This window comes from Anastrepha obliqua, chromosome 3 (assembly GCF_027943255.1).
Source record: "Anastrepha obliqua isolate idAnaObli1 chromosome 3, idAnaObli1_1.0, whole genome shotgun sequence".
Lineage (NCBI taxonomy): Eukaryota > Metazoa > Arthropoda > Insecta > Diptera > Tephritidae > Anastrepha > Anastrepha obliqua.
Window position 1 is genome coordinate 56,266,492 of NC_072894.1, and position 16,859 is coordinate 56,283,350.

General features: G+C 37.6%; 1 protein-coding gene across 1 annotated transcript; it reads right to left on the reverse strand.

The window, feature by feature from the left end:
* Nucleotides 1-14,168: 14,168 nt before the first annotated feature.
* LOC129242014 (uncharacterized) lies at nucleotides 14,169-16,637 on the reverse strand. Its single transcript, XM_054878576.1, has 2 exons — nucleotides 16,566-16,637; nucleotides 14,169-15,326 (listed from the first exon to the last, which is right to left on the reverse strand). Exons 1-2 carry the CDS (start codon nucleotides 16,635-16,637, stop codon nucleotides 14,169-14,171), a joined length of 1,230 nt encoding a protein of 409 aa, XP_054734551.1.
* Between the last annotated feature and the right edge of the window lie 222 nt (nucleotides 16,638-16,859).

Below are 16,859 nucleotides of genomic sequence, written 5' to 3' on the forward strand. Positions count from 1 at the left end.
CCAATATTATCATAATAAAAAGAAATGACAATAATTGCCTAAAAATTGTATTTGATTCATAATCAACACCGTCCCTTGAAACTTAACCAACCTTTATACCAGGTACGTAAGTTATAACTTATATTGCACTGTAAAAAGCTTCGAACTATATGGTTAGAATTAAGTAGAGCTGCTTTCTGCATATTAAAAATCAAAGTCCGGGAGCTGAAGTGTCTTGACTGTCTGCTAATTTTTTATGAACTAATCCATGACAATTAGCAGGAAGTACACCTTCCCTAACTTCCATTGGCGTTTGACATTAACCCCTTAATTATTTATTATTTTATTTTATATTTATTTTATATGTAAGAGTAATAATTATAAATAAGAAAGTTTATACGTCTAGGGAGTATTGTATATCCTAGCGTAACACAATATTAATCATTAAATTTTGTTGAAGAATAATTTTCTTAGTAACAAAAAAATGATTTTGAGTGACGGAAATCTTTATTTTGGTCTTTACGCCCCCACCATTGCTTGTCTGTTTGCATACTGCAGCTATCTAGTTCCCAAGTGACAAATGTGATTGACGTTCGACGTCATTTGCAAAAATTGTAAATCTTCCGATAGGGCCACCCTGATACTGAGTTAGTTTATCAATTATGTTACTCATACGCACAAACAAATCGTTCATTGTTGCAAGAGTGTCATAGGTACTCCGAAAAAAAACTAGTTTTCAGATAAGTGCGAAGAAATAACAAGCATCTTTTCTTTAATTCTGTGTATGTAACTCTTTCTATTAGCTCAACTCGTTGGCTAAAAATCTGTCTTCACTTTGAGTTTTTGTGTTATGGTGTGCAAACTAGGGAAATGTATCAGCATGCGTTGTGTTTGATAAAATATTGTAATTAACCCATGCAGGAAATTGGTAATGTTTTAATCCCACCTCAAATATTATTTAAGCAGCACACAACACAGAGTTCTCACAAAATCATTGAACAAAATTTTGTCGCATTTTTCAAGCTCTAATTTCTTTGATAGTAGCCAATTTATCTAGTTTTAGTTGATTGCTTTATTGAACTTTAACATCTCAATTTGTTTTGTGGCATGCACATACGCACACACATGTCTGTCCTCATATTGGCATCTCTCTTTGCTGAATTGGTATTGCAGTGGTGGCGTTCAAGCGTTCTAATGGCGATATATAACTATTTGCATTCTCCTCCAAGCCATTGAATGTCATCTCTCGTAGAAGATTTTGCCTTAAACTCGCTTTAGCTTACAACTGTCTGCCAATATAGCCAAACGCAGCTGCTAATATATACGTCCGTACATATCTATATACAAGTACATGTACTAATATGTGCGTGCATACATACGAAAATTTCGTATCGATATTTTTAAATTTTCCACATCATTAGATTAGCTCACTTGAGTGAATTTTTCACATCTTTCGCGCTGAGTGCATGCACGTATCTACACACATACATTCATGTACGAGTGTGTGCTAGCCTGCAAAGATATACAGGAGAATTCTGAAAACAGTTAAATGCACTGGTTTTCAAACTATATGAATTTCCTCGGGACGACAAGCCTGTTTTCAGAGAGAATTTGCGATATATTATTTACTTCTAATATATATCTCCATTACGGCAGCAAGCGTCTATTATATTTTTATACCCAGAGCTCACTTGTGTACAAGGGTATCAAAATTTTATTCACATGACGTTTGTATGTAATAGCTTCAATGAATCGATATAAATACAAATATATATAAAAAAAGTATATATATATGCACATATATATATACATACATATCCACAGTAGTCAACATAGCCATGTCTGTCCATACCCCATAGGTTAGGTTAGGTAGTGATGGTTGCCCAGAGAGTGGGCCCACTTGGACGAAAAAGTTTGGTTCATCCTTTGTGATACCATTTCAAGGGGAAAAAGAGGTAAAGGAAAAGGACGACAGGACGAAAGGGAAAGGGATAGGGTGGGTTGAGTGTTTGTGGACTATGAACAGTGACTGGTCTGCGGTTGTATTAACCTCTTTATGCTGCTGATGAAGTTCATCAGATTTTTGTTATCAAGACCTGCTATATCAGCAGGCGCAGAAAAGAAGTGAGAACCAAGATGCTTGAATCTTAGTCCCGCGAGAGCTGAGCAGCTGAGGAGCAGTTGCTGAGATGATTTCACCTCATCCTCCATATAGCTGACGCAAAAAGGACTCGAAGTGATTCCGAGTCTCACGGCTTGTGTACCCCGCGGGCAGTGCCCCGTGAGGATGCCCACGAAATTTGAGAGATGAGATTTCGTCATCCTCAAAATATCCCTCGAACGCCTCCTATCCAAACGTGGCCAGAAGGACTTCGCGACCCTACACATTCGTATACTTACCTAGCGCTCGCTGAGTTGGTGAAAAGCCCATCCTTCCAGGAGTAGAGCGCAGGTTGTCAAGGGGATCCCGATCCTCTCCTTTCGCGGGCACACCGCCTCACAGGTCCCTTGTCTGGCCAGCTCATAGGTTTCGCAGTTTCCAGCAATGTCACTGTGATCAGGTACCCAAATTATCTTTATATCGAAGAATTCTGATGCAATCGAGGGAGAGACCAGGCATTCCCTGAACAGTTTCTAGTGCACCATAATAGAGCCTAGGGCCCTTGGCTTGGCTGTCGGAGTAAATATTTACCTTTTTAACAGTTATTACGCTAGTAAGTAGCCAGTCAGCTGCTTCTTTAATTGCGGCCACCTCTGCTTGGAACACACTGCAGTGATCCGGTAGCCTGAATTTGAGTTTGATGGGGAGCTCTTTGCAGAAAATACCCCATATGTTGTCCATACCCCATGCGCACGATAACTCGAACAATCATTAATAATGCACTTATTACTCTTTGTCGAAGGTGGTTTGGTGTTTAAAATGAGAGAAATCGGTCAATAATAGCGTCCGTCTGCCATATAACGGTAGTTAAAAAAAAAAAAAGAAAAATTTATATGTTCTTATAATTCAGATAATATTACTATAATTTGTTGAAATTATTGAACCAAATCAAAGAAATACGACGCAAGTAGAGTTAAAAAAATAGGTGGTGTCATACACATTTTTGGATACATTCGTGTATCTCAATAGCGGTGCAATAAAACTCGTCAAAACTTGATACAGGTACTGCGCCCACCTCAAATAAATCCGTAGTGAACGATTCCGAGACGGTACCTCTTTTTATATCATCTCATTTTATATCATCTCATTTGTCAAGTAGACAGACGTAAGTACATACAATTTTACACGATAGGCAAACGCGTTAAAATTATTGCGCTTATTAGGGTGGATGAAAATTGAATAAGATTTTTTTTCCTTGTTCATTCCACTCGGGAGCATAGGGCCTCGACCAGACTTAGTCTTGCGTTGGTTACGCTAATCTATTTTGCTTTCTGGCAGCGTAGGTGATTGGCCTGTCGGAATTAGAATTGCATCGCAAAATTCGTGATTTTTTTGGTGGAAATAATGAGACGACCATTCAAAAGTTGGGGAAACATTTTCAAGAAACTGGTTCGGTTAATAATTGAAAAAGCATTGGCAGATCAATGTGTTACCGAAAAACCTTCAACATCGATATCTTGACATTCTCAATAATTACCCATTCGTTAGGCGACCGTTTGGCGGATTTTAACTTCAGACGTCCTCATGGTGGACATTTAAATAATATCGCTTTTCATAGGACTATGAATAAGTTCGTGCGGTTTTACAACAGATGGCGTAACTTGATTATTATTCCATCGATCCACATTTCCAAACATTCATTGGAGAGCTACTGTCGTAAGGCACAAACGTCAGTATAAGTTTTTTATTTGAAGCGTAAACAACAATATTTTTACCACACTTGAAAATGTCGAATTTCGTGCCAAATAATGTGTTTTTGCGGGGAATTCTTCTTCATTATTTTAATATGAAGAAAAAAGCAGCCGAAAGTCATCGTATCTTGGTGGAAGTTTATGGTGAGCATGCTCTAGCTGAGCGAACGTGCCAGAAGTGGTTTGCACGCTTTAAAAGTGGTGATTTTGGCTTGGAAGACGAAGAACGCGAGGGTGCGCCGCCAAAGTTCATGGATACCGAATTGGAGGAATTGCTCGATCAAGATCCGGCTCAAACGCAAGAAGAGGTTGCAAAAACTTTGGGAGTTGATCAATCAACCATTTCCAAACGTTTAAAAGCCATGGGAATGATCCGAAAGGTAGGCCATTGGGTGCCGTATGAATTGCAGCCAAGAGACGTTGAACGCCGTTTTATGGCATGCGAACAACTGCTTCAACGGCACAAAAGAAAGGGTTTTTTGCATCGAATTGTGACTGGCGATGAAAAGTGGGTCCATTACGACAATCCAAAACGTCGGGCAACGTATGGATACCCTGGCCATGCTTCAACATCGACGTCGGCGCAGAATATTCATGGCCTGAAGGTTATGCTGTGTATCTGGTGGGACCAGCTGGGTGTTGTGTATTATGAGCTATTGAAACCGAATGAAACGATTACGGGGGATGTCTACCGACGACAATTGATGCGTTTGAGCCGAGCACTGCGAGAAAAACGGCCGCAATACGCCGATAGACACGACAAAGTTATTTTGCAACATGACAATGCTCGGCCACATGTTGCACAAGTGGTCAAAACATACTTAGAAACGCTCAAATGGGATGTCCTACCCCACCCGCCGTATAGTCCAGACCTTGCGCCATCCGATTACTATCTCTTCCGATCGATGCAACATGGCCTGGCTGACCAGCACTTCCGTAATTACGATGAAGTCAAAAAATGGATCGATTCGTGGATTGCGGCAAAACCGACCGAATTTTTCACAAAGGGAATCCGTGAATTGCCAGAAAGATGGGAAAAAGTAGTAGTAAGCGATGAACAATACTTTGAATATTAAATTTGTAACCATTTTACGTCAATAAAGTTTCAAATTTCGAAAAAAACCGCACGAACTTATTCATAGTCCTATTATAATTACTAAGAGCCGTTTTTTGAATAAAAATATTGAAACCTGAAAGTATCTAAATTTGTATACCTTATATTTTAAAACATCAAAACATTAGGGACGTCTTTTGAAAGCCCCTTCATATTTCCTTTCGTCCCTCTAATATTATAAGCTATAAATCTAATTTTCTATGAACTTGTTTTATTCTTAATATATGAATTTCGTTCCGGACCGAATTTAGTTTTTTATAAATTTGTTTGAGCACTTTGAATAGAACTTTCTCCTAGTCAAATGCTCATGCAATCACATGTCAACACTTTCTTTCGATATCTTTACCATGTCAGCTAACTCCCGTAACTTCACTACTCGATTATTCAAAACGATTTGGTGTTTTTTTTTATATATTTTCTGGCTTTGCCGCCTCATTTGGACGTGCACTGAGTTTTGCATCTTCGGTGCCTCTGCACCCACTCCTGAAATCAGCAAAACATCGTTTTATTGTTGTTTCTGATAGAGCTGAGTCCCCATAACACTTTTCAAGCCATTGTTTGAACGGTATTTTTCCCCATCAAGAAAAAGTGTAAAATTAAAACCAGAAATTCTTTTTGGTCCATTATTTTGAAATTTTAACAGTTTTTTTCAAGGTTGTAGTAATTGGATAGGGTGTGAATGCAAGAAAACTAGTGCCATATGTGTGTTAGGCCCGGGTCTTTTCAGCCCATGTGTTATATAAATAACGCTTACACCCTATAAAGGATGGTGTTTGACCAAACTGCTCCCCCTATTTGTGTACGGGATCCTTGAATGCGCTGGCCAGAATTTACCTCTGCACCTAATTAACGAATCTGAATTTCAAAAGAATCCTAAGCAAATCTACATACATATCTCGTAAATTATATAGGGTTTTTCAGTAAGAGCGCTTCAACTTTTGAACTTTTTTGAATAAAACACAAATGGTTTGACCTTTTTAACTAATTTTTTTTTATTATCGAGTTTGAACATATACATTTAAGTATGAAATTCGATTTCTTTTGCATGACCACCGCGTGCACGTTTTACGAAGACCAATCGTTGAACCCAATTTTCGACCACTCTTTTGCATAAATCGGCCGAAATTCCAGCAATTTCGCGTTCAATATTGGCTCTGAGCTCACAAATCGTCGCCGGCTTGTTACTGTAGACCAATGACTTCACATAACGCCAAAACGGGACGGCTTGTTAAATGGACCGTAAAATGGCCGTAATGCTCTTAAAGTAGCAGCAACAGAACGATTATTTTCATAAAAAATTTGCACGATTTGCAATCGTTGCTCAAGTGTGTAGCGTTCCATGATGAAATGTATACTAATGAAGTTTACAAATGACAATCGAAAAATAAAAAATATTGCGTCGTTCGCTCTCCCTATCGGAAAAAAGTTGGAGCGCACCTATTGAACAACCCTATATAAATGGAAAATCGCATCAGTTTTAATCCAGAAATTTACTTCACTACATTTCAGTTTTCCATTGCTGCTAAAATACCGCTATTGCTGTGAACAAGAGTGAGCTTTATATGGCATATAAATGTATTGGTATATATATGGGCATATTTTATGGTATTGTAGTATACAGGGAACTTTTCACATAAAAGCTCTGGAAGCTATTAGGATTGTAAGGCATATAATGAGTTAAAACTCGCTTTTTTTCTTTTCTCAGTAGAGAGTATTTTTATCTTTAATTATGCTTTATCTACTTTGCATTGGTAAATTTGCTCTTGGGCTGTTTTCAATTGTAAATTTTCCCAATAATTCGCACTGCATTCTCTTCAAATTCAAGAGTATATTTCTCCAAAAGAGAGTTCTTTGATATATTCCTAAGATAACATTAAATGCACCCAATTCGCTTTAAAACAATGTTGTTTTATCTTATATGAAGAAACTCAACGAAACTTTTAAAAAGTCCCAAGGACAAACAAATGTCCAAGTGTGGACAATATTTTTGCTAACATTATTATAGCTCGTACTTCATAAATTCTGAATCATTCTAAAATTTTGAAATTTTTTCATAAATAGCTTATGTTGTGTTTAATATTAGTTTGAGAAAAAATAAATGCATTGTTTTTGCGTAAAATTTTTGCGCAAATGGTTTGAAATTGTTTTATGGTCGATATTTAGGATATTCCTGGACAATGCTATGACTACAACGTTACAAGATTATTTCTATGATTTTCTCTACATTTTCGACGACGGGACTTCCATGTGCGGGGTTCAACCTTAGCACCGAAATACGTAAACGAAATCGACGAAATCAAATTTGCACATAAATTAGCTGCTACAGTATCGGGAGGCGTTATATCGCACGATCTGGGTGGCCAATTGACAGGTCCCGAACGTGCAATAAAATGTTTACCGAACTGGCCTCTCAACAACTCCATTGTTACGCGTGCTGTGTGGCATGTGGCACCGTCTTGCTGAAACCAGATGTCATGCAAGTCAAGCTCTTGCATTTTGGGCGAAAAAAAGTTGGGTATCATTTCGCGGTAGCGCTCACCATTCACAGTTACATTACGATTCGCAGCATCTTTGAAGAAGTACGGTCCAATGATACCTCCAGCCCATAAACCGCACCAAACTGTGACATTTTCTGGATACATTGGTAGCTCTTGCAATTCTTTTGGCTGATTTTCACTCCAAAATCGACAATTCTGCTCATTTACGTACCCATTGATCCAAAAATGAGCTTTGTCGCTGAACACAATTTTTCGATAAAAAAGTGGATCTTCGGTCAACTTTCCAAGAGCCCATTCACCAAATATTCTGCGTTGCGGTAGGTCGTTCGGCTTCAATTCTTGCACCAGCTGTACTTTGAAAGGCTTCACACCTAAATCCTTTCGCAAAATTTTCCACGTTGTTGAGTAACAGAGACCCAATTGCTGCGAACGGCGACGAATCGATAATTGATGGTCATCATTAACACTGGCCGATACAGCTGCGATATTTTCTTCAGTTCGCACTCTACGTAAGCGTATTGGTGGTTTGATGTCCAATAATGTAAATTTGGTTCTAAATTTAGTCACAATAGCTCGAATAGCCGCTTCAGTGGGTCGATTGAAGTCACCATAAAATGGAAGAAGCGCGCGATAAACTTTCTTAACAGAACACACATTTTTATCATAAAATTCAATGATTTGCAAACGTTGTTCGTTTTTAAGACGATTCATGGTTAAATTATAAAGCAAACTGAAGATGTTTGACAGTTAAACAAAACACGAAATGTGCGTCAGCTGTTTAAACCAACTGTTTAAAAAGATAATAGCTAAAAAATGACCCGTTATATAATTGGCGCGTGCACCCTTTTTGGGTGTTTGGCCGAACTCCTCCTCCTCTTTTTGGTGTGCGTCTTGATGTTGTTCCACAAATGGAGGGACCTACAGTTTCAAGCCGACTCCAAACAGGAGATATTTCTTATGAGGAGCTTTCTCATGGCAAAGATACATTCGGAGGTTTGCTATTGCCTACCGAGGGGGAAACGCTTAGCCATCAGTTATCAAACGTAAGACTACCGGAGACGAGGCGTCAATTTATGAGTACGTCACGCAATCCAGATATCAGGCGAGTGAGTGGAGAGCTTCGAATGAGCCAAGACAAAAAATTACGTAATTTTCAGTCAAAAAAGAATGCGATACTCTGGATTACAACGAATTTATGCTAAAAGATTAGGCAGTTAATAAAAACTATTATCTGAGCGTTATGAGAAGTAATTCAACGAAAAAAAAAATGATTTGTGTGAAATTTTTGAACCAAAATAACATATCGTCGGACAGTCCCATCATTTCTGACTAAGAACGAAACGAGTACCATCCAACAGCCATTGAGTTCACTTGGCTCCCTACAATGTTGTCTTAAGGGGTAACACCACTGTAGAAATTTCAAAAAATTGATTTTTTTTTTATAAGCTTAAAAAATTCTTTGAACCTTTTAAAATACAGAACAAAAAGTTTTATACGTTGCAGAAGTTTATTTCATAAATATTTTAAGCTTTTAACCAAGCGTTAGTGACTGCTACCTAACGATTTTTCACTACGTCTGTATAATAACCTTCTTAAGAGAAGAGCGTAGGGGATTTTCGATAGAATAATTTAAACGATTGTTATAATTATTTAAGTGCCGTTTTTTAGTCCAAAATAGAGTTTTTTTCTTCAAATGCTTACTAATTCCACAAAAATAAATATTTTTTAAATCCCGTACGTGTTTCTCTAGCTATTCTTATCTAGATTAAGAAAAAATAAATTTCCTTGTTCCAGATTAAAATTTGCACCCTCTGTGCTGCGTGCCGCGGAGCTCCTTCAAGAGAAACCACATTACAAAAATGTCTCCTATACCGCCATATTGTAAAATTTTTCGATCAAACTTTGTAGTTTTGTATTTTAGTATATAAGTAATAACTTTCCAAATCAGAGTGATTGTTTTCCCTTTCTTTCTATACAAAAAAATTCTTTTACAATCGTGTTTATTTTACGCGTGTAGAGTGGTGTTACCCCTTAAGGGGTTTTCAATAAGAAGTGTTATTTTGTTATTCAAAGAAAAATTTTATTTTTTAGTATAAATGATCGAATATTTATTTCATTATGAAGGAGAAGAAGGTATGCCCTTAATAGTGGAAAATAACATCAGGCAAATGATCACCACGACCACGCTTACAGGAAAATATCCTGCCCTATGTCCTCGATAGCCTCACGAATTCCATCTTTCAGATCTTGAGGAAGGAAGTAATGGAAAAATCGAAGCCAACTCTGACGGCTATACCGAAAGCAGAAATGTTTCCATTGCTGGATGAAATACTGGCATAAGGGTGATGCAGTTTATGGCATTTTCTTTGAAGGACTTCACTTTAGAGGAATTAACTCAAATTTCCTGTATAAATTCCATGAACTTTTTGCTCAAAATGTTTTGCTTATAGCGAAAAAGCTTTTTAGTACATGTGGATACGGAATTTTAAGTTCTACTAGGTCAGGGAAATATAATTATTCCACTTGCATTTGTACGTTTCAACTTATGGCTATAAAATAGCATTCGTGTACGAAAACGCTACATAAGTTACTGAAAGTATAGTAGAACTTGTTGTTGTTATTATTGTAGCAGCATAAACACTCCCCATATATTTATGGGGAATACTACTGAAGTAACAGTGCGGATCGTTTCGCGAATATAGAACCGACTTTCGCCATAGGTCTTAGTTTGTCTCGGTTGTTCCCGGATTCAGTGCACACTAAGGATGTAAAAGTTCAAATGATCCGATTGAGAAGTCTTGCATACACTTTTACTTCACCAAAATGGCTTTAAAATTGACTAACTGCAAGCGAAGATAATGGCATGTGATCAATTTTCTGCCGATTTTAAGATATTTGTTTTTAGACTCACGCGTATCTCGAAAATTTTCTACTTCTCAATATGCGTATGTGTATTCAGATCAAGAGGCAAGTAGTCCGGGAGCCAGGGGTCATTTTGATCGACTGATTTTAATACTGAAGACAGACGCCATCCAATGGACGACGAAACCAACCGTCGCCTGGTCCAGTAGCGGTGGGTACGTGCGTGGGATGCTGCGAAACGTGTCGAAAAAAAATTTTAACAACTCATTTAATACCAGGTGAATTTTTTTTTGTGTATTGTTGACATTTAATAGAATAAAACAAAAATAGTCAGCTGCGCCGTAGAGGGGGGAAAATACGGGAAACATATGATATAATTTGACGCCAATTGTTAAAGTTAGTAACGGTACACTATTAAATTTTACACCACTATTATTTTCCACAAAATTCTTGGTACTCGTTTATTGGATTTTATTCGTAAATACATGTACGAGATATGTTCAAAAAATAATACATTTTCCTCAAAAAACATTTATTTATTCATCAATTTCTATTTTATCTGTTTCAAAGTAGTATCCCTCAGATATAGTATATGTAATACACTTCTGCCAGCGTTTTTTCCAATCCTCAAAGCAGTTTTGATATGCACTTTTTGGCATGTACTTGAGCTCTCTCAGTTATTCGATTTTTATCTCCTCAAAGGTCGCAAAACGCCGTCCTTTCAGGAGTTCTTCAATCTTGGGAAGAGGAAAAAGTCGCAGGGGCCCAAATCTAGTGAATACGGGAGGCTAAGGCGCGATGACGGTGTTATTTCTTCCAAATATCCTCTCACAAGCAAAGATGAGTTAGCAAATGCATTATCATGATGCAAAAGCCATTAATTTTTTTCTCCACTATTCCGGTCGTCCTTTTCGTATTGCTTCACGCAAATGACGCATACTTCAAGGTAATACACCTTATTTATCGTACGGCTGTGTCTATCACAGATAAAGATAAATATCTACATTTCTCTAGAGAACTTAAATCTTTGGATAGGGATTTAAAGCGAAATTATATTCTCAAGTTCGAATCGGACATTAAATTAAATCCTAGTTCCTTCTGGCGATATATTAAATCCAGGAAATCATGCTCAAGTCTTCTATAACGAAACTCAAGCAAATACCTCTATAGATGCAGCCAATCTTTTTGTAGATTTTTTTTTGTTCAAATTTTCAAGTAGACTCTGATTTAATTAATGAGTTTCACTCGAACATGAATTCCTCAATCAATATTGGTTCGTTAACTTCTACGCTTTCTGATATTGAAGATGGAATTCGGCAACTCAAAACATCAACAAAATCTGATGTAGATGGGCTATCTTCGAATCTTCTTAAAAACTGATCTGCAATCGCCTATCCACTTTTGTTAATGTTTAAGAAATCCCTTGAACGAGGAGAATTCATAGATGCCTAGAGAGTAACAACCATTAATTCAGTTTTCAAAAGTGGAAATAAAAACAATATTGCTAATTATAGACCAATTGCCAAATTATCCACGGTTTCAAAATTATTTGAATTAATAGTGAAAGAAAAAATTTATTTCGCAGTTAATCGTAATTATACTGGCCTGAATTTTTCTTCCACAAAGAATCACTTCAAATTGGTTGTAAATGAATTGTTGAACTAAATTCTTAGTATTATCTAATAATCTTCCTCTGTAAATTATAAGAATGTTATATTTTTCTTTCACTAGTTACAATTGAAACTAGTTAATTATAAGTATAATTTTACTTTGATTATTTAGCATTAATTTGTTTTCATAGTCTGTAAGAAAAACTGTATTTTTTAGACTATGAATTAATTTAATAAATAAATAAATATTGCATGAGCATTCGACTATGAGACAACTCTGTTCAAAGTGAGTCACGCGTTTGCTCACTGTTGACCAAAAACAAGAACGTACTGGTACACTGATTTTAGCAGTGTTTGGCCATGTTTAAAAGTAATAAAAGGTGTTTTTTTAGAGGTTAGGTTTTCAAGATGAAATAAAACGTATATAGTTTAATGTTATGGCCAAGAATTTAGCTTTATTATAAAGATAAGGGTTTGCCATTATGTTTTAAAAATGATTTCGGGCAAGTGGCCGCCGCGGCTGGCTCGAATAAATTCCAGCCGAGAGGCCCAATTTTCGACCACTTTTTGCAGCAATTGGGGCGGTATGTCAGCAATAACGCGCCGAATATTCTCTTCCAAGACGTCAATCGTCTCGGGCTTATCTGCGTAGACAAGCGACTTCACATAGCCCCACAAGAAATAGTCCAGCGGTGTTATATCGCACGATCTTGGAGGCCACGCCACAGGTCCATGGCGCGAGATAATGCGCTCACCAAAAGTTTCCTTCAATAAATCGATTGTTGCGTTGGCTGTATGGCATGTAGCGCCGTCTTGTTGGAACCAAAGGTCGTCCACATCAACATCGTCCAATTCAGGCACGAAGAAGTCATTAATCATGGCTCTATAGCGCTCTCCATTGACTGTAACATTATACTGTGGAAGTTTTACGTGATAATGATTCACCACTTCACTCCGGAATCAAAGCGATTGTCATCTGAGTGAACAGCTACCGCTGAAGCTCGTCCAAAGCGCTCAAAAGCAAATCATGGACTGCCTTGAAAAGGAAAATATCATTAACAGTGAATATTGAATGCGAGTAATGAATGTGACTTTTTGGCAAAGAAAACAATTTTGTTTCATCAAGATAACGCATCGTGTTACAAGTCAAATGGCAAAGCTACATGAATTGAACTTCGAATTACTCCCACATCCACCGTATTCGCCAGATTTGGCTCCCAGCGAATACCGCCTGTTCGCAGACCTAAAAAAATGCTCGCCGGTAAGAAATTTCGTTTGAATCAAGAGGTTATCGCTGATACTGAGACCTATTTTGAGACAAAAGATAAATCGTTCTATTATCGAAATGTTAGACCGGCGGTGGAATGATTTCGTTGTTCTTGATGGAAATTACGCAGTCCAGGTATTAATATATTTTACCCTTTGTTCACGGTAGGTTACTGAAATTGCGCGAAATCGTGTTATAACCTCGCCCATCTCCCATATAACGGTAAAATCAATAAAATGCAATTTTTAAAACTGCGCTTATTTCCATAACAACTACAAAAAATCGCCCAAAGCAACCAGCATTAATATTATTGAGATCGAGTAAAAGCCATGCCCATTTTTATAAGTTAAGACTAAATTTGTCAATGTAAAATCATTCATTTGATTCAAAAAATGTATAGCCACTTTAATTCAATTTTATTAAAATGTTGTGTTATTTGAAGTTACCTTCTTACCTTTTTATTAGTAAAAAACAAAGAAAAAATGTACATAAATTTCAACCACTTTATTTTTGGCTTAAAACATATACATACGTACTTATGTTTGTAAAAATAATAAAAAAAATAATAATTTTTGTATGTGTACATGTAATAATTATTTAATACTTAATATTCATAGATCAATAATTTTGCATTGTAAAGCAAAGGCTATGGATTATTGCTATTTTCAGCTTTCTAGCGGTATCCGCTATCGGTATATCGCCTACCTCACTACCCACACACGAATGGGCTTTCCGTCAAAAAATGTGGACTTTGACACCGCTATTAAAAAAATTTTACAAACACTATACCTTTCCACAATTTTCGGCAAAAAAAAAACAAAATAATTTGGCTTTTTGTTTTACGAAGCTGAATCGAAACAAAACTTAGTTTCTGTGGCCGCAGCTGGAGCCGAAGCTCAATTGTTCTCTAACGAATTATACTTAAATGTTTTCGTATATTTATATTTGCATAAATTCGATTTTATTAATTATAAATTAACTTAGATCTATGAAGGAACTTTGTTGAATTTCACTAAACTTTCGTAAAGCGACATGCACATTGTTTCGGGCAAGAAAAATAATGCTAATATACCCATAACCATGCCAACTACCCCTATGAAGAAGAAGAATAGCGGCTCATTGAAGTCGACGTAAAATAGTATCAAGGCCAGTGCTATTTGTAAAGCTTGCTCACACACCACCACTGCTGCCAAACATTTAGCTTTCATAGCAACCGTGAATGCTTCCGACATGTAAACACTCGAGGCCATTGAAACGCCAGCGCATACGAAAATTTGATAACAGAACATCAAGTAGACTACCAATTCGAATGTTAGATGTGTCAATAATATAGTAGAAATTTGTTCGTAGATGTAGTGGAGAATGCCACCCATAAGAAAGGCACAGGTCCCAGAAAACAACAGAGATATAACCGCGATATTTCGTCGTCCATATTTGTCCACACACAATGCGCCCAATATGCTGCCGAATACACCGCAAATAGCCAATAGATAAACACAGTTTATGGTACACTTCAAGCCAGTTATACTCGCCGTGATGAAGGTGCGATTGACGGGCAACGAGAGCGAAATAGTTCCATAACAGCGCAACAGGAGCAGCTTGAGCAAAGGCAACGCATTGCTTTTGCGCATTACCATCCACACCGTCTGGCCAGCATCATATTCCACCAACTGTTTGCATTCCTCACGTTTCTGTGCTATCTCTAAGCAGGGATAATGTGCTTCCTGCAAACGCTTCATTACGTATGTGGCGGCCAAATCGCGTTGCTGCATCTGCAGCAGCAAAGGCGATTCGAAGCGGTACGTAATGTTGAGGACCAGCGCAGCCAATGCAATGAGAATTACCACAAAGCCGTGTAATTGGTTTACGTGCAGCGCATAACCGTTGTCCGGTTCCATTGAGAACCACAAGCGTGTGCAGAGCAGTTGTAGACAGATGCCCAACCAAAGGAAAATGCGTTCACTGGAAACCAACAAACCGCGAATGTGTTTGTGTGCTACCTCACCGGCTGTCACAATGCCCTGTATTTGATTGATGCCATAAGCGCAGCCTTCTAGCAGACAGCTACAGAGGAGCGAGGCGAATGTAGTGGGGGCGCAGATAAAGAGTATGCCGCCAAGCACAAGAAACACGCCGCTCAAGTACTGAAATTGAAGTGAAAGCGAAAGCAAATGAAATAGCAATAAAAATATTGAAAATGCGAAAAAGCTTAAAATAGAATACCATAATAAAGTACAAATTACTAATGAGCTTAAGTGATAAGGAGAGTTAAGTTTGAAGTGGTTCTTTTTTGGAGTGTGAAAATATTTATACCAGTTGTTCAAAATAATGTAATAGCGACTGATAGCTCAAAATATTATATATAACAAAAAAATTTACCTGTGTACAAACTCCCTATCGGGAAAAATTCGGTATTCCCCTGAATGAATAAATTTCTTGGTTTCATTATTTCAAGGTGTAAAAGATATTTTATTATTTCCTAAAAGAAGTAGATATTGATTAGAAAATAATTTAGTGAAACTAATTTATGAGCAACTCCGACCTAAAAAGTAGAGATATGGGAGGGCATCCAAAGATCTTAGAACAGTTTCGACACACTCCTATTCTTCACAGGGACGACACATTATCTCCCACACCCATTCTCTTCAGGAACTTCCAAGTTCTCACTAACGAACGTGCGGCCTGGAAATAATTATATCACCTTCAAACCGGGATCCCAGTTATGGTACACTGATGCATCGAAATTAAAAGATGGTAGAACAGAGGCGAGAAGCAATGGGCCCAAATTAAGAAAAAAATCGATTCTAATGGGTCGCTACCCAACTATCTTCCAGGCAGAAGTGCATGCCATTCAGATGGAAATGTGCTTATAGAAAAAGAAACTCACATTTACATACTTCCAGATAGTCAGGCGGCTTTGAAAGACCTTCTATCAACTACAATCGCCTCAAAAATGCTACGTGGCTGTCTTAACCTTCTTAATATGCTAGGAAACTTCAACACATTATTGCTGGGTTAGATTTCTGGACACAAACGGCGAGGGAAACGAAATAGCGGACCAACGTACCGTCTAGCGGAGCAAAACGCTTCTGAACGTTTCTGTGGACTTACAAAGAGCCAAATCAACGAAATTCTCAGATGGTGGGAGGTGAAGAAGTTTGTTGAACACTGGCGAAATTCTATCGGTCAGCGAAAAGCGAAACAATTCCTAACGCTGGACCGAGGAAAATCGGATAAGCTACTTTCACTTGGCAGAGTGGACTTAAGACTTTTAACTGGTTACTTCACAGGCCACTGTAGCCTGAGATATCACTTAAACGAAATTGGCCTCTCTGAGACCATCATCTGCCATTTCTGTTAAATGGACACTGAAAATTCAGAACACATCCTTTGTAAATGTCCTGCACTAGGTAGAAAACGGCTACATCACCTTGATGGTACTGCTGTGCCTCCATATAAACTATTGTTCCCCTGAATTTGCTAAAATTTTTAAAGCGCCTCAAAATATAAGGTATCACAACATATCAACTTTGGTCGCAGTGCGCAGTAGCCTAATAATAATATAAATAATTGAAACTATTAAATGTTCAGTCGCCGTAGGCGAATGCTTTAGTGCGTAACAACCATTCGGAAGCCCACAGGTTTAAATAGGAAAAGTCTTCCACGCACCACAAATA